The sequence below is a fragment of the Argentina silus genome (genome assembly GCF_951799395.1).
Source record: "Argentina silus genome assembly, chromosome: 2".
Lineage (NCBI taxonomy): Eukaryota > Metazoa > Chordata > Actinopteri > Argentiniformes > Argentinidae > Argentina > Argentina silus.
Genome location: NC_139656.1, coordinates 2,309,286 through 2,332,804, shown reverse-complemented (window position 1 = coordinate 2,332,804; position 23,519 = coordinate 2,309,286). Strand labels below are relative to the sequence as shown.

At 45.7% G+C, this 23,519-nt stretch overlaps 1 protein-coding gene across 1 annotated transcript in view; it reads right to left on the bottom strand.

Annotated features, from left to right (window-relative positions):
* tenm2b (teneurin transmembrane protein 2b) overlaps nt 1-23,519 on the bottom strand; it is a gene marked incomplete at its 5' end in the record, with an annotated part of 107,633 nt that overhangs the window by 1,987 nt on the left and 82,127 nt on the right. The window contains 18 exons of the mRNA XM_083693809.1: nt 151-369; nt 758-888; nt 1,352-1,595; nt 1,991-3,367; nt 3,660-3,956; nt 5,046-5,281; nt 6,737-6,912; nt 7,928-8,700; nt 8,894-8,995; nt 9,413-9,567; nt 11,579-11,811; nt 11,930-11,950; nt 12,130-12,382; nt 14,730-14,873; nt 20,682-20,949; nt 21,404-21,665; nt 22,907-23,026; nt 23,322-23,519. The exon at nt 23,322-23,519 is cut by the window's right edge and continues 13 nt beyond it. Coding sequence (XP_083549935.1) covers nt 151-369; nt 758-888; nt 1,352-1,595; nt 1,991-3,367; nt 3,660-3,956; nt 5,046-5,281; nt 6,737-6,912; nt 7,928-8,700; nt 8,894-8,995; nt 9,413-9,567; nt 11,579-11,811; nt 11,930-11,950; nt 12,130-12,382; nt 14,730-14,873; nt 20,682-20,949; nt 21,404-21,665; nt 22,907-23,026; nt 23,322-23,519 — 5,209 coding nt within the window. The remainder of the gene's footprint in view (nt 1-150; nt 370-757; nt 889-1,351; nt 1,596-1,990; nt 3,368-3,659; nt 3,957-5,045; nt 5,282-6,736; nt 6,913-7,927; nt 8,701-8,893; nt 8,996-9,412; nt 9,568-11,578; nt 11,812-11,929; nt 11,951-12,129; nt 12,383-14,729; nt 14,874-20,681; nt 20,950-21,403; nt 21,666-22,906; nt 23,027-23,321) is intronic.

Genomic DNA, 23,519 nt, shown 5'->3' with positions numbered 1-23,519 from the left:
TTAACACACTTTACAGATGGGTAGCCACAATAAAAGAGGTAAAGCAATAGAATAGGAATGAACAGAATGTGTGTTAAAAAGACAGGATGATATAAAAGTGTTGATAAAATGATGACCAATCCAGACTGTGTAGAGGTAAAACAGTAATACCTTCCGACTGTCCTCGCTGGCCAGTCCGGACACGCCCGTTATCACGTGACCTTCTCTGATGGCGAGCATCATGCCCCGCCCCACGATGGGGATCTTGGAGCCGAACCAGTACCCAGGCTTGTCCCGCTTGGCGCGGTGCTCCTTGTTGAGCAGTCTGCCCTCCAGGGCCATGAAGGCCTGGTTGTGGCGCTCCGTAGCGTGCTGCACGCCTGTGATCAGCTGGAGAACAGCCAGGGGAAACACAGTGACTCTCTTTATCCTGCTGTCTTTCAATCCACTGCTTCATTCTAATCCTTTTCAAATGAGGACAATGCCACAGAGCGGCTGCCAGTGTCTTAACCCCTGGGAAGTGCATATTGCTTCCCCCCCCCTTTTAACGAAATCACTCCGCACTTTACAATGCCTGACTTTATGCTTTTGTGACATTTCTTGTACGTAAACAAATTGTTTATGGTGGTTATGGCTGCACCTGTGTGGAGATGTAGTGGTTTATTTGACTTCTTTAACAAAGAAAACAAGCTACAACTACGTCTGACTACAAGAAACACATGCACCCGTATGCTCCATTGTTATCTCAGATATTCCTGATGATAGGTAAGAAGCCCACCTGTGCCGTCTCACAGTGCTGGCTGGCCAGCAGCTCGTATGGAGGGGAGGTGAAGTAGAGGGGCTGTCTGGGGAAGCCTGGGATGATGTTACTGAGCTGGAAGCCAAACATCACCAGCCAACTCTTCACATCTAGAACAACGACAACGACAACGACAACGACAACGACAACGACAACGACAACGACAACGACAACAACAACAACAACAACAACAACAACAACACAGGAGGAGGGGGGGAGGGGGGAGGGGGGGTGTCAGCAAACACTGGCAGGACTTCACACTGCAGCACTAGAGAATTTAGCTATGACTAACTCATTTGAAACACAGGGACAGAGGAGTCAGCGTCAACACCTGCAAGACTTCACGCTACAATGGTTTACAAATTGACTGATCTTCGAACTCTTTTAAGATGTTAAGTGTGCCTATTTCACCTGCCCTTCTTATGTCTTTCTATGCTCTACGTTCTGCTTTTGGTACAGCATTTTGATATGTCCTTCCATAATGAAAAGTGCTTTTACAAATGATTTAATTATCATGAGCGTTCTGTGTGCTACTCATGATGGAGCAGGTCACAAGCCAGGCTGAACCCTCACCTGTCACGTAGCTCTTGATGTCTATCATGTCACTGAGAGGGTTGTTGTTTTTGAACATGTACAGGTTAAATGGCGCCGGCTCCTTGCCGATCTTCGGCAGTAGTTTATGGTCCGGTGCGGTCCACCTGCCTGCCAGTACATCATAGTCTCTCTGGGCGAAGTGGACCAGCTTAGTGAGCGGGTCGTACAGCCCCCCATGGAACCCGATCACCAGGATGAACTCTGGGTTGGAGTCATGGTACACCTGGGGGGAGACATGGGGTTAATATTGGTTGGTGGTTGGGGTTTTTTTGGTAGTTCAAAAATCTAGTGTAGTAATATAATCTCTCTAGTGTAGAGATTATACAGTTAAAATTATGATTATGTACATTATGATCAAATACAAAATCACAATCACCTCCTTACACCTATTTTTACCGAACGCCTTAACTCTCACAAACATTAGCTAACTGCATTAGCTAGCTCCTCCATAGGAGTGACAGGTACCTGAGGGGTGGAGTTACTGACCTCTCCATAGGAGTGACAGGTACCTGAGGGGTGGAGTTACTGACCTCTCCATAGGAGTGACAGGTACCTGAGGGGTGGAGTTACTGACCTCTCCATAGGAGTGACAGGTACCTGAGGGGTGGAGTTACTGACCTCTCCATAGGCGGTGTACTGGACCATCTTGACCATCTGTCCGTTGGAGCTGAAGATGGCCAGGGGCGTGCCCGTGTTGTCGGAGGCGATGTAGTACTCCTCCCCTCCCGTCACCTCCATAGCGAACAGGTGACCCTGCAGGTCGTAGTAGAAGGACGTGATCTCCCCTCCCGAGTGGTTGTACACGTGCGTGATCCTCGCCGGGTAGTTCAGATCTGCGTAGAAGAACTGCAGGTGCTCTCCCTCGCTGGTCTTCCTGGAGACCCGGCGGCCCAGCCCGTCGTAACGGTACCGGACGCTCCACCCTCCCGGCGTCCGGCTGTACGCCTGCTCCAATAGGCCGTTGGAGTTGTAGTCGAAGGCGTCGGCGCCGCGCTGACTCAGCACGCCGTCCTCGTCCACGCGGTACTGCATGTCGCCCAGGCGCGTGATGCGGTCGCGGAGGTCGTAGCGGAGCGGAAGCAGCCGGGCGCTGTTCCCGGGGTTCAGCAGGTGGAGGTTACCGTTGAGGTCGTAGCTGTAGCGCCAGGTGGACCAGTCGTTGACCTTGACCGAGACCAGCTGGCCGTCTCCGTCGTACTCGTAGCGGTACTGCGTGGTGTTGGCGTACGGGCCGATCTTCAGCTCTCTCTTGATGACGCGGCCCATGCTGTCGTACTGGACCGTCATCCAGTACATGAGCGAGCGGAAGATCTCGTACTGGACCTCTTTGATGCGACCGTGGGCGTCAAAGTGCTTGCTGAGGGTCATCACGGCCGTGGTGATGATCTGGTTGATGTCGTAGTAGATGATGCCAAACTTGCCAAAGTGCTCCACCTTGCCAGAGATCTCGTCGTAGCGGTAGAGGTCGACGGGCAGCGGCGTCTCCCCGATGACGGGTTTGATGCTCGCCACACGGAAGCTGTTGTCGTGGTAGGTGTAGTCGAAGCGAGCGTTGACCATCCCCTCCTCAGAGAAGCGGTACATCTGCTTGTCCACCAGGGGGCCCACCTTACGGTAGCGGATGGTACAGGAGAAACCGCCGCTCTGCAGGTTCACCATCTTCAACACGCCGGCGGTCTCGTCGTAGCCGAAGGTCACGGCCGTGCCGTCGTACAGCACCTCGGACAGCTTGGCTAGCTTGCCGTACTTGTACAGGACGCGGCGTCCCGTGCCAAGGTAGAAGGTGGCGCGTGGGCGCCCGTCCTCGCTGTAATCATGGATGACGGTGGCGTTGCTCTCCGGGGGGTTATAGGTGTTGCGGATGTAGCCCACGGAGACGTGGGTGGACATGGTGTGACGAGCCATACTGGGCATGGTGATGGACGTGATGCGACCAGAGGTGTCAAACTCAAACACGTACTGTCTCTGGCTCTGCTGTAGGAGCAATACCATGGACTAGAGAGACAGAGGGAGGGAGGGAGGGAGTGCGGGGAGGGGGGAGGGAGGGAGAGAGATAGAGCGGGGAGGGGGGAGGGAGGGAGGGAGATAAGAGACAAAAGAAAAATAGTTAATTTAGTATTTTCACACATCACTGAAGGCCTGCGACAGTAAAAAACTCAGTGATGAAAAGAGTGAGAAACCAAATGGCTGAACTGTCTATCTGACCTTTGAGAGAGACAGCGAGAGAGAGAGAGAGAGAGAGAGAGAGAGAGAGAGAGAGAAAATGAAGGAGAAAATCCCTTGTCACCTTGTCCAGGTAGCTGAAGCTCCACACCTTCCCGTCCACGAAGGTTCGTGACAGGATGCGTCCAAAGGTGTCAAACTCGCTCCTCTGGCTCATGCTCCCCCTCTGCAGGCCGACCAGACGTCCCGTGGGCGAGTAGGACACGTTGACCACCGCCAGGCTGCTGCTAGGCAACCAGGTGGCCGGACGGCCCTGCGCGTCGTACATGATCCGCAGCGTGAACTTCCTGTGGTCGTCATAGATCTTCTCCGTGCGAGTGTTCCTGTCATAGTCCACGGAGAGCAGGTTCCTGCTGTGAGCCTGTGGGGAGGGAGGGAGGGAGGGAGGAAGGGAGGGAGGGAGGGAGGGAGGGAAGGAGAGGGGGGAGGGAAGGAGGGAAACTGTATTAGAGACCGTCGCAGAGACAACAGACATATCAGAGATATCAGGAGAGGAAGTTATACATTGTATCATGATAGAGTATGATTTGAAATGCAATATCGTGTTCTTTCCCACCTACACTCAAAGCTCGCCACAGAGCTGAGTGCACTTCAGAGCCATAGAAAACAATTACATTACCAACATGCCGATACTAAATCGCTATTGTCAGCAGTGAATACCATACTGTACAGTGGAGGCAGACATCGGAGGACAGGCCCATTGTAATACATTGAATGGAATAAGGAACGGTACCAAACACATGTAACCCACTCTATTCCATGCATTACAATGAGCCCGTCCTTAGATTTCTACCTCCACCAGCCTCCACTGGTACAGTCATATACTGAAATGTACCATACATCATGAACATACAGTACCAGTGAAAAGTTTGGACACACCTTACCAAGAGTGTGCAAAGCTGTCATCAAAGCAAAAGGTGGCTACTTTGAAGAATCTAAAATATAAAACATATTCTGGTTTGTTTAACACTTTTTTGTTTACTACATAATTCTATATGTGTTCCTTCATAGTTTTGATGTCTTCAATATTAATCTACAATGTAGAAAATAATACAAATAAAGAAAAACCATTGAATGAGAAGGTGTTTCCAAACTTTTGACTGGTACTGTATAGTGCATCTGTTAATGTATGTAACCGACTGTGATAAATGTAATGTAAATCTATGCTTGTTTGATGGGAGACTTATGACACATTTCTCTCCAATGACATAAATAAAGTCAATAAAGTGAAGTAAAGCTGTATTACTGTAACCCTAAGTCTCAGAAAGATGATTGACATACATGACTGATGATTACTTAAAGAGCTTATGTGATGTAATGCTTCTTTGACGGGAGACACAACTTCAACCTCAACTTTTATTTGACTTCAAGTCAAGTCAAAAACGGCACGGACCGAAAGCCTGAGTAAGATGACTGATGATTCCACACTGATTAAGTCTGTCCATCTTACCCTGAGCTTCCTGCCGTAGACTATGACTTTGCTCTTGACTATATCCTTCCTCATCCTCCACTCGATGGAGTTGAGCCCGCTGTCCGTGGGCAGAGAGATGTTCCTCCGTCCGATGGTGGGACTGACAGACCCGGCTAGGATATGAGGCTCCGTGTGGAAACTCATGCCCATCCCATTGGCGTAGGTCACCCGCAGGGTCCCGTTGTAACAGAACTGGTAGGTGTTCCTGACTTGGTCTGTAGGGGGAGCCAGAGACACAGAGAGAGGATGTCGGTTGAGAAGAGAGACTGGAAACTGAAACCCAGTTTTATTGTACAGAAGAGAAGCCATTATATTAGATCTGGTAGAAGAAGGCTGTACATTAGAGAGCTGCTCTGATCTCTGGAGATGCTTCTGTGTACTTCTCATCCAGACAATAACAACTATCCCCGTGCAGAGAGACGGGAGTCAAGATAAGAGGGTTTTAGTCTTCGGCTAAATGCAGAACAAGAGGCTTTTATGCCAATTACTTGCAGTAATCAGATCATGAACTACATTTGAGGGAAGAAAAGGTAGCTCAAAGTCAAATCAATCCATGTGGATTTAACGCCAGGGAAACCTCCAGAACACGTTGTCGGACTAACAAGACGAGAGTTTTACTCAAAGTAGCAGCTTTTAACACCTTTCAAACCCATTTATCCATCTGAAACAAGACACGCAAACTTCCCAAGCTCTTAGAGTTAGATTTACTTTGCTACAGCCATTTCAGCCACAACTCATTAGATTGAAATAAAGTGTTCCGTTTAAGGTAGACGCCCCCCCCCCCCCCCCCCCCCCCCCACCCCCCCCCACCCCCTCTTACGACCCCCCAAGGGCAGTCTTTCATATAAACCTCTTCAATCCCAGCTCTCACGGCTCCACTAGTTTCCAGATGCACAGATGAGATTGCATTTCTACCCTGTCACAAGCCCCGTGGGTGGTTGGTGAAATCCATTCTTTCTCCTGCTCTCTACCTCTCGCTGCTAAACGGCTGAAATAAGCTGTGGGATCAGGGGACAGTCTTTCTGGGCAGCCCGCCACCTCCTATGGCCCTCCCAGACACAGATGAAGATTTACTGGGTCGTAGGTAATGAATTTCTCCTCAATAGCATTTGTCACTGGCCTGTAAAGCATGTCAGGGGCCGTAAGAGAGACCGACACAGGCAGAGGTGGGTAGAGGTTATAGAATTACAATGAATTAAATAGATAGAATAGATTTTTTTTATGGTTATTGAACTGTGCCTAGAATATCCCAAATCTCATTTAAGATCTGAAGTTTGATCAAAGAACAGACTCTTCACCCAACTATCCATCCAATAAGCCTAGACCTTACCAAAACCACTTGCCCTATTGTTAAATCATAACTAGAAACCTAAACCTGGCAGGTTGTTGCAGTTGATAGTTTAAGCATCTGTAGGGGACAATCCAAATAAAGTCTAACTGAATCCTCCTTTTAGAATGACAGGTTATGCTACCTTGTATCACTGTGTAGATTTAAAGTGACATGTTAGTTATCTTGTACCAGAATGTAGGTTTAAAGTGTAATGATAGTTACCTTGTGCCATAATGTAGGTTTAAAGTGTAATGATAGTTACCTTGTGCCATAATGTAGGTTTAAGGTGTAATGATAGTTACCTTGCACTATAATGTAGGTTTATGATGAGGTCAGTTACCTTGTACCACAGTATAGGACGCCTCCACTGAGGACAGGTTGGTGATGATGGTGACGTCATCATCCCTGTTGGAACTCTCCATGTCGATGTTGATGGTCTGGTCGATGTCGCGGTGCAGACTGGTCACCACACCCGTGGGGTAGGTGACGTTGGTCAGACGGCCCTCGCTGTCGTACCTGTAGGGGAGAGATGGGGGAGAGATGACTATTGAACCGTATGTAGCGGGGGTGATTTAGAATCACGCTCTACTGATGGCGTAGCCCTGTGTGAGACATGGAACTTTGCCTATGACTTTGAGGTTAGCCTAACGATAGACATTTGGGTCTTTGAACGTGTGAGACTCGGGTTTGAACCTCCACCTGTCACACCTGTAAGAATAGAGGGCCAGGGCTGTTGACTTCTACTGCATGTTAGGCAAGAAAGTGGTAGGGGCAAATGTCACTCACAAAGGCTGATAATACAGTTTAGTACAGGATTAAGGAAGGCTTCTGACCAAGCGTTTCTACAGTAAATGCTGCTATTAGTGCTTGTTCAGTTCTGCTGTTAAAATGCAATGACTTCTCTCTTTTCATGCTCTTTTCTTTGAGACAACACCTTCCACGTTGTTCCATGTCTCCGGGGTGTTCAGAATGAGATTCCAGTTCTATGTGACTGAAGCAGAGCACTGAAACTGATACTGAACTTAAAGAGGAAAATACACTGTGTGTGTATATATATGTGTGTGTGCGTGTGTGTGTGATTGTATATGTGTATATGTGTGGTTGTGTGTGTGCACTGTATGTGCGTGTGTGTGTATGTGTATATGTGTGTATATATATGTGTGTATGTGTGTGTGTGTGTGTGTGTGTGTGTGTGTGTGTGTGTGTGTGTGTGTGTGTGTGTGTGTGTGTTTGCTGTGTATGAGAGAGATGTTCTCTGGAAACCACACCAAGTTACAGAGTCCAGCCACTAGATGGAGACAACGCAGCATCCCCAGACTGTTGGTGTGTTGACGGCAGAATGACCTGCGAGAAGCCACAGCTCTCTCGCTCTAATGACTAACCCATTACTCCCTCCCCAACGAATGGACGACTCTCTCTTTCTCTCCCTTCCGCTCTACACGAACATACATTAATTCAGTGAATTATAACTCCGAATACATTAGACTAATGTACCCATTCACACATTCCACTCAAGCGAAATCCCACTCACTCGTAGAAGTTGGTCCAGCCGGTCTCGTCCGCCTTAGAGGCCAGCAGGCCCGTGTTGGAGGAGTAGCTCATCTGCGCCACCTCCTGGTTGAGCGCTGACACAGACCTCAGGCCGCCGGCAGGGTCCAGTCCCAGGGTCACCACCTGGTTCTCAGGCAGCAGCACCAGTCTCAGCTGGCCCGACCCGTCCCTTCTCACCCTCAGGCTGTTGTTGCAGTTGTCCGCCACCGTGGCCAGTTCCCCGTCCGGCCCGTACGTGAAGTTATACAGCGGCTCCCCGGTGATCAGACTGACCGTCTGCCGGTGGAGCCCGTCGCGGTTGAATACGTACAGCTCCTGTTCCCGCGGCGACCCCACCTCGTACAGGCCCGAGGGCGTGGCCACCGGCCGGTCCCGCCTCACCGCCCGCACGCGGATGTTGTTGACGTCGGCGATGAAGAGCGTGCCGTCGGGCGACACGGCGAGGGAGGAGGGGGCGTTGAGGCCGGCGTCCGCCGAGTAGCCCTCGTCGCCGGAGAAACAGTTGCAGTTGACGTCGTTCTTGCAGTCGCAGTCGGAGGCGGCGCCGGCCAATAGGGAGATCTCGCCGCTGGCGCTGACCTGCCGGACGCGGTTGATCTTCTTCTCGTCCGTCTCGGCGATGTAGAGGACGCCGTCGTGGGAGATGGTGATGGCGATGGCGCTCTCCAGGGCAGAGTGGATGGCCAGCTTGCTGAGGGAGTAGTCGATGCCAGGGACCTGACAGTGCATAGGACGCCCCGCGATGATGCTCACCTGGGGGGTAGTAGAGAGAGAGAGGGGGGGGGGGGGCAGGGCCATAACAGAATTACACATCACAATAAGTTGATCATTTGAGCATCTCAATGACATTTACCACTCGTTCTATCTGACATTTCAATGAGACTGTAGCTACCACCACCTAGGTGGTGATGATGATGATGACCATGACGACGTTGACGATGCTCACCTGGTGGTTCTCGGTAATGCGGAGGACGACGTTGTTCTCCAGGACGTACAGAGAGTTGTCAGAAGGGTTGACGGCCAGGTCGGTGGGCCACTCCAGACGCACCTGCACACACACACAGGTAGAAACAAGCCAAGAATAAGAACACACAGCAACACAACTCTCAGGAGCCGTGAGTCCTCAACAAGGAAACTCATGAATGAGACTCTCTTTTACACATAATCAAGAAAACAGTGTAGCCAGAATATTCTAGATTATTATATGGGTGGATATTCATTCTGACTCTTTATGATTACAAGGAGATAGAAATACAGAAACACTGATGTTATTACGGTTGCTTTCATAAGCTAGTAGATATACGGTACGCCCAAGATGAAAATAAGCCTCCCTAGTTGTCCAAGGTAAGTGTAAGAGAGGGAGAGAGGGGAAAGAGAGGGGAAAAGGAGGAGAGAGGGGAAAGGGGGAGGAGAGAGGTGAAGGAGATGTCCTGTGAGCTCCCAGACTGCATTAATCCGTCCTCACCTGGCTGACATCCATGCTGGCATCACAGCTGAGCGGGCGTACTGCGGTCAGGTCGTTGGTCTTGATCAGGGTGGAGATCATGCCGTTCTGGTCAACCTTGCGGATCATGGTCTGGTCCACAAAGTACATGAGGCCGTTCTTATCCACAGCGATCCCTGGTAGGAGAGAAACAAGGCCTTAGCAACACCGCAGAACTACAGTACCAGTCAGAAGTTTGGACACACCTTCTCATTCAATGGTTTTTCTGTATTTTGATTATTTTCTACATGGTAGATTAATATTGAAGACATCAAAACTATGAAGGAACACATATGGAATTATGTAGTCAACAAAAAAGTGTTAAACAAACCAGAATATGGTTTATATTTTAGATTCTTCAAAGTAGCCACCTTTTGCTTTGACGACAGTTTTGCACACTCTTGGCAAGGTGTGTCCAAACCTTTGACTGGTACTGTATATCAAAATGACCTAATCCCCACAGAACTGCATTAACATTATTTACGTTCCTGTCCTAATTCTATGTATATATCGCCCATTACATATACTGTATATGAGACCATGGCAGCTGTGACATACAGTAAAAACTCTCCGCTTCCCACTATGTGGTGTGAGAGCCAAATACGTCTCAGTAACAACAATCAACAAACAACATCACTCTGTTTTACAGAAACATCTCCTCCTCCGGAGGATGTAGAGAGATACAGCTACAGCCTCCAACAGGATAGTAAGTTAACATGTGTAAAACCGTACAATAAGTCAACGTGTGTTCCCTGCTAGGAAGAAAGTGACGGCGTGAATGTTAGCGGCAGCCTGGCGTAACGGAATCAACCCCGGATGGAAATGAGGTGAATGAAACTGCTTTTGTATCGAACGTGAGGGGCGAAGGAGATGTGCTGTGCAAAATGAAAAGCCGTCAGTATTCAGTCGTGATGGGAACTGATACGGAAAGTCCATATCCATATCAGTTGAGTTTTTGGCGATGCAATATAGATATAGGCGTATCGGTTGGAACAGCTTCAATGAAGGGGAGTTATATAAAAAGCATCAGAATAAAGAAGAAAATAGCCGGTATCCTACAGTTCTCTGTTGACTTTCACTCACTATAAATGGAATCAGATGAGTGTAAAGCTCAGTTGGTAGAGCATGGAGCTAACAACGCGTAGGTTGTGGGTTTGATTCCCGCTGGGACCGTATATACTAAAAAATGTATGCACTCACTGCAGTATAAGTTGCTTTGGATAAAAGCGTCAGCTGAATGGCATACATTTTATATATATATACGCCTGCCCGAGCACTTGCTACGTTGGCTATAAAACAAGGAAGCTTTCTAAATTATTTCGCATACAAGAACCCTCACCAGCATGACGACAGGGAACTTGTTTGGCTACATAACACACTGTGCATTCGGATAAAGCGTGTAGCATCCACATCCTTGCTCCCATCCACTGCTCCATCCCCAGCTCCAGCCCCAGCCCCAGCCCCAGCCCCCAGCCCCAGCCCCAGCCCCCAGCCCCAGCCCCATCCCCATCCCCATCCCCAACCCTAGCTCCAGCTCCAGCCCCAGCCCCAGCCCCAGCCCCAGCCCCAGCCCCCAGCCCCATCCCCATCCCCATCCCCATCCCCATCCCCATCCCCAACCCTAGCTCCAGCCCCAGCCCCAGCCCCCAGCCCCAGCCCCCAGCCCCAGCCCCAGCCCCCAGCCCTATACCCCAGCCCCAGCCCCAGCCCCCAGCCCCAGCCCCCAGCCCCAGCCCCCAGCCCTATACCCCAGCCCCAGCCCCCAGCCCCCAGCCCCAGCCCCCAGCTCCAGCCCCAGCCCCAGCCCCAGCCTCTCTTCACTACCCTCACCCTGGTCGGTCACCAGAGTCGCCTCCCCCCAGCCCCAGCTCTATACCCCTAGCCCCTGCTCTAGCCCCCAACCTAACCCTGGTTCTCACCTCTAGGGCTCATCAGAGTCGCCTCCACAGCCTTGCCCCTGTCCCCCCCGTCCCCCCCCGTCACCTGTCCCCCGTCCCCCATCCCCCCTGTCCCCCCCATCACCTGTCCCCCATCCCCCCTGTCCCCCCCGTCCCCCGTCCCCCCAGCTCTATACCCCTAGCCCCTGCTCTAGCTCCTGCCCTTCAACCCCTACCCTAACCCACCCCCCAACCTAACCCTGGTTCTCACCTCTAGGGTTCATCAGCGTAGCCTCCACGGCCTTGCCCCCGTCCCCACAGCGAGCCTCGTCGAAGGGGACACACTGCTCTCCCGTCCCTACCACCACCTGGGCGTTGTCCAGCAGCTGTCTCCCGCCCGCCAGCGAACGCACGCGGTAGATCTGCCGGGAGTTGGTGTCCGACAGGAAAACGGCACCGGACACCGGGTCTACCGCCAGGTAGTACTTATGTGTCGGGTTGTTGCTATGGGGATGAGGAGATAGACACATTTAAGATGGTAATCGTAACAATATTCACTACTTTAGGGTTGTTCCAAAACAATCAGTATCAACAGGACTGAAAGCCACATCAAAGAACTTACCCATGTCTCAAGTCTTTGTTTCTGGAAAAGACAGAAACCCCCCCCGGCAAATTCTATTAGTTTTCACTCATTTATCGTAAAAAAAGAAAACCCTCCTAAAAGGGTAAAAAAAAAAAAAAAAAAAAACCTAAATAAAACCCTCCTCCTTCCAACACACGTACCCCACCGTCAACCCCGGCCCCCACTGAGGTCTATCTCACCTCAGCTCCAGCACGGCGGTGGTGTTAAGCGTGGGGTACACCCTGCGTATGAAGTTGAGGTCCCCCACGTAGAGGCTCCCGTCCCCCCCGCAGGCCAGAGCCATGGGCGCCAACAGCTTGTTGCCCTCCGCCATGCCCCCACAGCTGGGGCAGGAGATGCTGCGACGACGCCCGTTACCCATGATGCTGTTCATGACGGGAGGCTGCTGCTCCGACACAAACACGTTCTCCCCGCTGCCCTTGTGGAGGATCCCTGGGAACGACGGGTTAAAGCCACACTCCGTAAAATTTACAGTACACCAGGGGAGGCTGGTGAAGGTAGGAATCGGAGGACGGGCTCATTGGAATGCATGGACCGGTGTGAGAAATGGTATCAAACACACGTGTTTCATACTATCCTTTATTCCATTCCATGCATTACAATGAGCCCGTCCTCCGATTTCTACCTCCACCAGCCTCACCTGCAGTACACACAATTACACACACTGTAATGGACCCTTATATTGGATCCTTGGAACACAGCAAATATTAGGATTACTTAATTATGAGGCAAGGCTTTCACAGTTATTGCTTCTGTGTTTCCTAGTTGTATGTACCATATCCCGTGTGTCTGAGTGTTGTATGTGTTTGATACTGTACTGCAGGCCTATTGTACCAGTTGCTCCAAGGGGATCGATAAAATGTATTGATAAAGTATATTTAGAAGTTTATTCTGCTACCCTCACTGCTGTTGCCAAACTGCTGCTCAAACCCACGATATGATAGAGCTGAATATACTGGATCACAGCTTACTGAGAACAAATTTCCACCAACATTATAAGCCTACAATAAATCAATCAAACCCAGCTTCATGTTTGCCAGACGGTAATGTATTATCATGGCCTACAAAACTGCTGCGAATGATCTGTCAGACTGTTGAAAATACCGGTAATGTCGCTACAGTCACTCCGAATCAAACGCGTCGCTTTAATCATTTGCTAATATCAACTGAGAATGCAAACCGGTAAACATTTTGACACAGTGTTTGTTAGGAACAAGCGCTTATTTCCTTCAATGTCATTCGTGACGAATTATTGGAGACAGGCGTTAATTGGAAGTATTACAGTATGTTGTATTGATACCAATTTCCTTTTACCACGTCCTCTGCCAATGGTTTACAGAACCAGGCAAAGAATAAAGCTACCAACGCCCACCACTGCCACTGCCACTCACACTCCCTGGATCAAGAATCCACTCTCCTCACACCAGAACCAATAAACTGTAGTCCCCATTGTTCACTTGTTAGAGGCCTTGATCTCTCTCCGCCTTTCAAGCCTATTTCCAGGTCTCTCTCTTTCATACTCATCATAAACACAACAGAGATATTCTGATTAAAAACTATTTCCTTTTTGGAACCTATACATAACCACCATTCCAGGAATAGAGCCAGGGAACAAACCAAGCCTATTGGCCATTTCTATTGTATAATCAGCCTTCATCTGAATATTAACTCGCTTATCATTTCATTCTTCCATTCCCTGGGAGGCCAAAAATAAAACAATAAAGTTATCAAATCATACTGTTCTAGAACCAGTTGCTATAGAAACAGTGGGAGCGAGAAGAGGGCGAGTGTCACAGTAGTATATTATTAAGGATGCTCATATTATTGACTTCCTGCTTCGCCCCTTGTCAGTCATCGCCTGGGCGATGGAATATTCTGTTGGTATTCTGAGCACTTGTATTACAACTGGCAGACTCTGACAGAAAGGTGAGAGGAGGGGACTGAACCACAGTGGCACTCTGCACCTGTGGCCTGTACAGGCGAGAGACAAGACAGTGTAACGCACACGACAACACAACACTCAGCCGTGAAGTCTGAGGATAGCACCGGTTTCAGCGGGCAGAGCACTCTCTCCTCCTCCAGCTATTCTCACTGGACCATTCAGCCCCGAAAGCAACAATTCCCTGCACATAAAAAAAAAAAGTCCTTCTTCTAGCATTGTGACTGTCTATGATTACTTTGTCTTATGATGACTGATGGATAGATGATTCACTTACTTAAACAAATGTATTTGTTGTAAGTCGCTTTGGATAAAGGCGTCTGTTAAATGCCATACATGTAAATGTTAATGTAACATACAGTCGTGTTAAGTCAATGACTTGAAGTCAGATTATTAATATTAAGATGTGCTTTGTTATTAATCTCCTTGCTCTACAGTCCATGTACACGCTTTATTATTTCTCAACATGAAGAACATAACAGAAACAACACGATAGGAAAACCACATATTAAAAGTATGTGAATTGTTTACAATGTGTAGGGTGTTCAAATATAACATTTTGACCAATGGGCTCAATAATATGCTAATTGTGTACGTAAGAATAATCATAATCCGATCAAAGGTTATTGGAGCGTTGCCCCTTGAAGGATGGCCAGAATCAGGGCGACGAAATCAATGGAGGCCAGAGTGGTAAAAAAATAAATCAGGAAAATAGCATCCCAGCTAACTGTAACTGGAATGAGGCTACCTGACAGGGTCACCTTCTCATTGAACTCGTCAACTTTCGTTTAGAATCCACAGGACATCAACTACGTGGGAGGGTTGTGTGCGTGTCCGTACCGCTGCGTATGTTGAGGGCGTGGTGTTTGTCCAGGGACCAGCCCCCCAGGTTGGAGGGGAGGAGCTCGTAACCCTGCAGCACGGCTGTTCTCCTCTCCCACATGATCTGGCTGGAGCACGTCTCGTACTCATACCCCACTGACACTGGAGAAAGAACCATAGAGTTAGAATAGAATAGAAGAGAATAGAATAGAATAAACCTCTCATATTGATACCTCATGGACACTAGAGAGAAGCATACAGTTAAAATAGAATAGAATAGACCTCTCATATTGACACCTCATGGACACTAGAGAGAAGCATAGAATTAGAATAGAATAGAATAAACCTCTCATATTCACACCTCATGGACACTAGAGAGAAGCATAGAGTTAGAATAGAATAGAATAGACTAGAATAAACCTCTGATATTGACACCTCATCGACACTGGAGAGAGAGAAGGATAGAGTTAGAATGGAATAGATCGTTGATGCGATGCAAACAAAGGGGGGGGGGGGGGCGACCTCTCTCACTGGAGAGAGAAGCACAGAGATAGAATAAAATAGAATAGAATAGAATAGAATAAACCTCTCATATTGATACCTCATGGACACTAGAGAGAAGCATAGTTAGAATAGAATAGAATAGAATAAACCTATCATATTGACAATTCATCGACACTAGAGAGAAGCATAGAGTTAGAATAGAATATAGAATAGAATAAAATAAACCTCTCATGTTAATACCTCATGGACACTAAAGAGAAGCATAGAGTTAGAATGGAATAGAATAGATAGTTGATGCGATGCAAACAAACAGGGGGGGCGACCCCCCACCCTCTGTGCATGTCCCTGAATAGAACAGAATAAACATCTCATATTGATACCCCACTGACACTGGAGAGAGAAGCATAGAGTTAGAATAGAATAGAATAGAATAAACCTCTCATATTGATACTTCATGGACACTAGAGAGAAGCATAGAGTTAGAATAGAATAGAATAGAAGAGAATAAACCTCTCATATTGATAACTCATGGACACTAGAGAGAAGCATAGAGTTAGAATAGAATAGAATAGAATAGAATAGAATAAACCTCTCATATTGATACTTCATGGACACTAGAGAGAAGCATAGAGTTAGAATAGAATAGAATAGAAGAGAATAAACCTCTCATATTGATAACTCATGGACACTAGAGAGAATAGAATAGAATAGAATAGAATTAACCTCTCATATTGATACTTCATGGACACTAGAGAGAAGCATAGAGTTAGAATAGAATAGAATAGAAGAGAATAAACCTCTCATATTGATAACTCATGGACACTAGAGAGAAGCTTAGAGTTAGAATAGAATAGAATAGAATAGAATAGAATAAACCTCTCATATTGATACCTCATGGACACTAGAGAGAAGCATAGAGTTAGAATAGAATAGAATAGAATAAACCTCTCATATTGATACCTCATCAACACGAGAGAGAAGCATAGAGTTAGAATGGAATAGAATAGATAGTTGATGCGATGCAAACAAACAGGGGGGGGCGACCCCCCACCCTCTGTGCATGTCCCTGAATAGAACAGAATAAACATCTCATATTGATACCCCACTGACACTGGAGAGAGAAGCATAGAGTTAGAATAGAATAGAATAGAATAAACCTCTCATATTGATACCTCATGGACACTAGAGAGAATAGAATAGAATAAACCTCTCATATTGATACTTCATGGACACTAGAGAGAAGCATAGAGTTAGAATAGAATAGAATAGAAGAGAATAAACCTCTCATATTGACACCTCATCGACACTAGAGAGAAGCATAGAGTTAGAATAGAATAGAATAGAATAAAATAAATCTCTCATATAGATACCTCATGGACACTAGAGAAAAGCATAGAGTTAGAATAGAATAGAATAGAATAAAATAAATCTCTCATATTGATAACTCATGGACACTAGAGAGAAGCATAGAGTTAGAATAGAATAGAATAGAATACACCTCTCATATTGACACCTCATGGACACTAGAGAGAAGCATAGAGTTAGAATAGAATAGAATAGAATAAAATAAACCTCTCATATTGACACCTCATCGACACTAGAGAGAAGCATAGAGTTAGAATAGAATAGAATAGAATAAATCTCTCATATAGATACCTCATGGACACTAAAGAGAAGCATAGAGTTAGAATAGAATAGAATAGAATAAACTTCTCATATTGACAATTCATCGACACTAGAGAGAAGTATAGAGTTAGAATAGAATAGAATAGAATAAACCTCTCATATTGACACCTCATGGACACTAGAGAGAAGCATAGAGTTAGAATAGAATAGAATAGAATAAAATAAACCTCTCATATTGATACCTCATCGACACTAGAGAGAAGCGTAGAGTAAGAATAGAATAGAATAAACCACTCATATTGACAATTCATCGACACTAGAGAGAAGCATAGAGTTAGAATAGATTAGAATAGAATAAACCTCTCATATTGACACCCCACTGACACTGGAGAAAGAAGCATAGAGTTAGAATATAATATAATATAATAAAATAAACCTCTCATATTGACACCTCATCGACACTAGAGAGAAGCATAGAGTTAGAATAGAATAGAATAGAATAAAATAAACCTCTCATATTGATACCTCATGGACACTAGAGAGAAGCATAGAGTTAGAATAGAATAGAATAGAATAAAATAAACCTCTCACATTGACACCTCATCGACACTAAAGAGAAGCATAGTTAGATTAGAATAGAATAGAATAAACCTCTCATATTGATACCTCATGGACACTAGAGAGAAGCATAGAGTTAGAATGGAATAGAATAGATAGTTGATGCGATGCAAACAAACAGGGGGGGGCGACCCCCCACCCTCTGTGCATGTCCCTGAATAGAACAGAATAAACATCTCATATTGATACCCCACTGACACTGGAGAGAGAAGCATAGAGTTAGAATAGAATAGAATAGAATAAACCTCTCATATTGATACCTCATGGACACTAGAGAGAATAGAATAGAATAAACCTCTCATATTGATACTTCATGGACACTAGAGAGAAGCATAGAGTTAGAATAGAATAGAATAGAAGAGAATAAACCTCTCATATTGACACCTCATCGACACTAGAGAGAAGCATAGAGTTAGAATAGAATAGAATAGAATAAAATAAATCTCTCATATAGATACCTCATGGACACTAGAGAGAAGCATAGAGTTAGAATAGAATAGAATAGAATACACCTCTCATATTGACACCTCATGGACACTAGAGAGAAGCATAGAGTTAGAATAGAATAGAATAGAATAAAATAAACCTCTCATATTGACACCTCATCGACACTAGAGAGAAGCATAGAGTTAGAATAGAATAGAATAGAATAAATCTCTCATATAGATACCTCATGGACACTAAAGAGAAGCATAGAGTTAGAATAGAATAGAATAGAATAAACTTCTCATATTGACAATTCATCGACACTAGAGAGAAGTATAGAGTTAGAATAGAATAGAATAGAATAAACCTCTCATATTGACACCTCATGGACACTAGAGAGAAGCATAGAGTTAGAATAGAATAGAATAGAATAAAATAAACCTCTCATATTGATACCTCATCGACACTAGAGAGAAGCATAGAGTTAGAATAGAATAGAATAGAATAAAATAAACCTCTCATATTGATACCTCATCGACACTAGAGAGAAGCGTAGAGTAAGAATAGAATAGAATAAACCACTCATATTGACAATTCATCGACACTAGAGAGAAGCATAGAGTTAGAATAGATTAGAATAGAATAAACCTCTCATATTGACACCCCACTGACACTGGAGAAAGAAGCATAGAGTTAGAATATAATATAATATAATAAAATAAACCTCTCATATTGACACCTCATCGACACTAGAGAGAAGCATAGAGTTAGAATAGAATAGAATAGAATAAAATAAACCTCTCATATTGATACCTCATGGACACTAGAGAGAAGCATAGAGTTAGAATAGAATAGAATAGAATAAAATAAACCTCTCACATTGACACCTCATCGACACTAAAGAGAAGCATAGTTAGATTAGAATAGAATAGAATAAACCTCTCATATTGATACCTCATGGACACTAGAGAGAAGCATAGAGTTAGAATAGAATAGAATAGAATAAACCTCTCATATTGATACCTCATGGACACTAGAGAGAAGCATAGAGTTAGAATAGAATAGAATAGAATAGAATAAACCTCTCATATTGATAACTCATGGACACTAGAGAGAAGCATAGAGTTAGAATATAATATAATATAATATAATATAATATAATATAATATAATAGAATAGAATAAACCTCTCATATTGATACCTCATGGACACTAGAGAGAAGCATAGAGTTAGAATAGAATAGAATAGAATAGAATAGAATAGAATAAACCTCTCATATTGATACCTCATGGACACTAGAGAGAAGCATAGAGTTAGAATAGAATAGAATAAAATAAACCTCTCATATTGACACCTCATCGACACTAGAGAGAAGCATAGAGTTAGAATAGAATAGAATAGAATAGAATAGAATAAACCTCTCATATTGATACCTCATGGACACTAAAGAGAAGCATAGAGTTAGAATAGAATAGAATAGAATAGAATAGAATAAACTTCTTATATTGACAATTCATGGACACTAGAGAGAAGCATAGAGTTAGAATAGAATAGAATAGAATAAACCTCTCATATCGATACCTCATGGACACTAGAGAGAAGCATAGAGTTAGATTAGAATAGAATAAACCTCTCCTACTGATACCTCATGGACACTAGAGAGAAGCATAGAGTTAGAATAGAATAGAATAGAATAAACCTCTCATACTGATACCTCATGGACACTAAAGAGAAGCATAGTTAGAATAGATTAAACTAGAATAAACCTAGTGATACCTCATCGACACTAGAGAGAAGCATAGAGTTAGAATAGAATAGAATAAATCTCTCATATTGACAATTCATCGACACTAGAGAGAGAGAAGCATAGAGTTAGAATAGAATAGAATAGAATAGAATAAACCTCTCATATTGATACCTCATGGACACTAGAGAGAAGCATAGAGTTAGAATAGAATAGATTAGAATAAACTTCTCTTATTGATACCTCATCAACACTAGAGAGAAGCATAGTTAGATTAGAATAGAATAGAATAAACCTCTCATATTGATACCTCATGGACACTAGAGAGAAGCATAGAGTTAGAATAGAATAGATTAGAATAAACTTCTCTTATTGATACCTCATCAACACTAGAGAGAAGCATAGTTAGATTAGAATAGAATAGAATAAACCTCTCATATTGATACCTCATCGACACTAGAGAGAAGCATAGAGTTAGAATAGAATATAGAATAGAATAGAATACATCGACACTGTAGAAAGAGTAAAGAGTAGAAGTGTGGAGGTGGCAGCATCATTAAACACTCGATAATTGAGAAGAGGGCGGGAACGCATTTGGGTGAGAAAGAGTCGTCAAGTTGTTGCCAAGCCAACCAATGTTGTTACAGCAATAAAGCTGGTGGAGGTATCAATCGAAGGACAGGCTTGTTGTAAGGCACAGAACGGAATCAGGAACGGTTTCAAACACATTCCTCCCGTCCTCCCGATGTCTGCCTTCCACCAGCCTCCCCTGATTGGACGGAACTGCGTCTCGATGGGTGGAGCTGCAGAGCTGCATTCTACATAACCTACAACATGACACCTACATTCTTCTACATGTTCTACTCTATCCTGTATTGTTTTACCATTCAGATTTCTATCGAGATATGTTGTTCATCTGTACAACACTCTGAGCACTGAAAAGAAAAGTCCTGAAAAAAAAGAAAAAATAGAAGGAAAAAACGTCTCCTAACGTTTTCAATCCGCCTTCCATCGGCCAAAAACCCTCCCCCCCCCCCCCCCCGCCCTCTCACCGACAGCCTGGGTGAGGCCATAGACCTTCTGCCTGTAGGCGTCTGTCTTGTCCCAGATATGTGTGTAGGCCAGGTTGGGCGAGGCATGGAACCACTTCTGGAAGAGGTGTCCCTCCACAGCCACCATCAGGTGCACCTTGGCCAGGGAGAGTGGCACCAGGGCTGGGGTCATGGTCACCTTCAGCAGGGCGCGGTAACCCTGGGTACGGGAACTCAGGTAGCACAGCTTCAGACTGGTGCCTGGGATCTCCAGCTGCTCGTGAAGCACCTAGGAGGAGGGAGGGAGAGAGGGAGAGAGGGAGGGAGGGAGGGAGGGTGGGAGAAAAGAGATGCATCATTAGTGTCAAGGTTGAGTCAATATAAAGAGAAAGAGAATGACAGAGGGAGAAAAGGAGTGGAAAAAAAGAGATACTGTGTGTCAATACTCTTGATGTTGACAGAAGGAAAGAGAGGCAGGCGAGAGAGAGAGAGAGACAGAGAGAGACAGAGAGAAAGAGAGACAGAGAGAGACAGAGAGAGAGAGACAGAGAGAGAGACAGAGAGAGACGGAGAGAGAGAGACAGAGAGAGAGACAGAGAGACACAGAGAGACAGAGAGAGACAGAGAGAGACAGAGAGAGAGAGAGACAGAGAGACAGACAGAGAGAGAGAGAGAGAGAGACAGAGAAAGAGAGAGAGAGAGAGAGAGAGAGAGAGAGAGAGAGAGAGAGAGAGAGACTGTACTTGTGTCTCAGGTATGATGTGTCTCTCTGCGGGCTGGGAGCTGAAGAAGGAGGAGAGAGGTGAAGGCACCACGATGGGGTCAGGTCTGACATAACCGCTGAGGTCACACGCAGGGATGGTGTTCTCCTCTGTCTTCAGCACCAGCGTATCCATGGCGAAGAAGCGGTTCCATGGCAACCACAACGTACGCTCCTGGCTCATGAATGGAGCGCGCTCAAACCGCAGCGTCAGAGAGCCGCCCCCATTGGCTACCAGGTCAAAACTAGAGAGAGAAAGGGAGAGAGAGAGAGAGGGAGGGAGGGATAGAGAAAGAGAGAGAGGGAGAGGGAAGGAGAAAGGGAGAGAGAGAGAGAGGGAGGGAGGGATAGAGAAAGAGAGGGAGGGAGAGAGAAGGAGAAAGGGAGAGAGATAGAGAGAGAGAGGGAGAGAGACGGAGAGAGAGGGAGATAGACAGAGGAAGATAGAGAAAGAGAGAAAGAGAGAGGGGCAGAGGGGTCATATATTTTGTGGGGGCCTGAACTGGCAACTTGGAAGGCTATTCCCAGAACCCAGATACAATCCTCGACCACTGTGCCCTTGAACCAGAAAAGTTAACCTCAAAAGTTGCTCTTGTGGCATTGCACTGCGGCTGACCCTGTGTTGTCTGGGGGTTGAGGGTAAAGCAGAAGAGAGCACACATATCTGGTTTAACAGATGGGATGATGAAGCACTTTCCTTCTGACCCTCAACCTCTTCTCTCCACTCATTAGCACATTAGTTTGAATCTTCAGTCTGTTCGTTTGAATCGTATATTTCTTCGTTCCAAATCAGCCGTGTCTCAGCTGGAATCGTTAAAGAATTTCAATCAAACGAAACCGTCCTGTGTTTCTTGTCATGTTGTGTTAGCTGTAATTACTGATCCCAATCGGCCGTAAACACACCAGAGAGCGAACGGACAGAAACCATCGTCATTAACATCTGCATTCATTAGCCTTATCACCTCATCGCCATGGTGATGAGGATACTAGGAGCAAAGGCTCTTGACTAAAGCAGCAAGCCTAAAAACCATTAAACACTGGCTGATGTTTATCAATTTGTTTTCAACGTTACTTTCAAAAACTAGGAGAATTTCAATTTTAGATTTTGGGAGTGTGCCCTCTCCTTTACATAAGTTATGAATTCTTTTTTATTTTTTTTAAATATGTTTTTAGGGCATTTCTGCTTTTATTGGGATAGAGACAGTAGAGACTGACAGGAAGGATGGGAGAGAGAGGAGGGATGACATGCAAGATAGGTCGAGGGTCGGAATCGAACCAGGAACCTTGGAATTACGTGGTAAGCGCATTAGTGTGCTACGCCACCAAGCGCCCCCCTAAGTTATGAATTCTAAGGACTAGTCTACTTGCACGTAGATAGGCTACTGTCCTCTTATCTATTTGACAACAGGCACTACTCTGAAATGTCATACTACCAAACAGCCAATCATCTAATCGTTACTACCAAAACAGCCAATGAGCTACTCACGTTCCATCCTGTCGTGTTAGCGTGTAGCCGTAGTGGGGGTAATTGACAAAGGTCACGTTGACCCCCACCAGGGGGGTCCCGTCTGAGGTCAGGACCTGTCCTCTGATCAATGACGCCAGGCTGCAGGAGAGGAGAAGGAACAGTTCATAACATAGAGGTTGGGAAGTCTTCACCCAAAAGTCTACACAATATTTCACTTTTTTTTTATTGTATTATTTGAAATGTATTGCTATATTATCTTATGTTGTTATTGTATATAGCTGTTCTGTCTATAACAGCTCTGTCTCTAGCTGTTCTGTCAGTAACAGCTCTGTCTCTAGCTGTTCTGTCAATAGCTGTTCTGTCTATAGTTTGTTCTGTCTACAGCTGTTCTGCCTATAGCTGTTCTGTCTACAGTCAGTGGGGGGCACGTTACCTTGAGTTGAATGGATTGTTTCCAGGTATGATGTGGGTTCCGTCCCTCCCCACCAGTACCTTGATCCTATCATAGAACGACCTCACTTTCTGGCCAGCGGATTGGCTCTGCTGGATAATCTGTAATGGATCCCGCGCCCCCAGACACAGCGGATTGGTCAGACACTGGCTCTGGGTGCAGCAGTCCGGGTCCATGCAG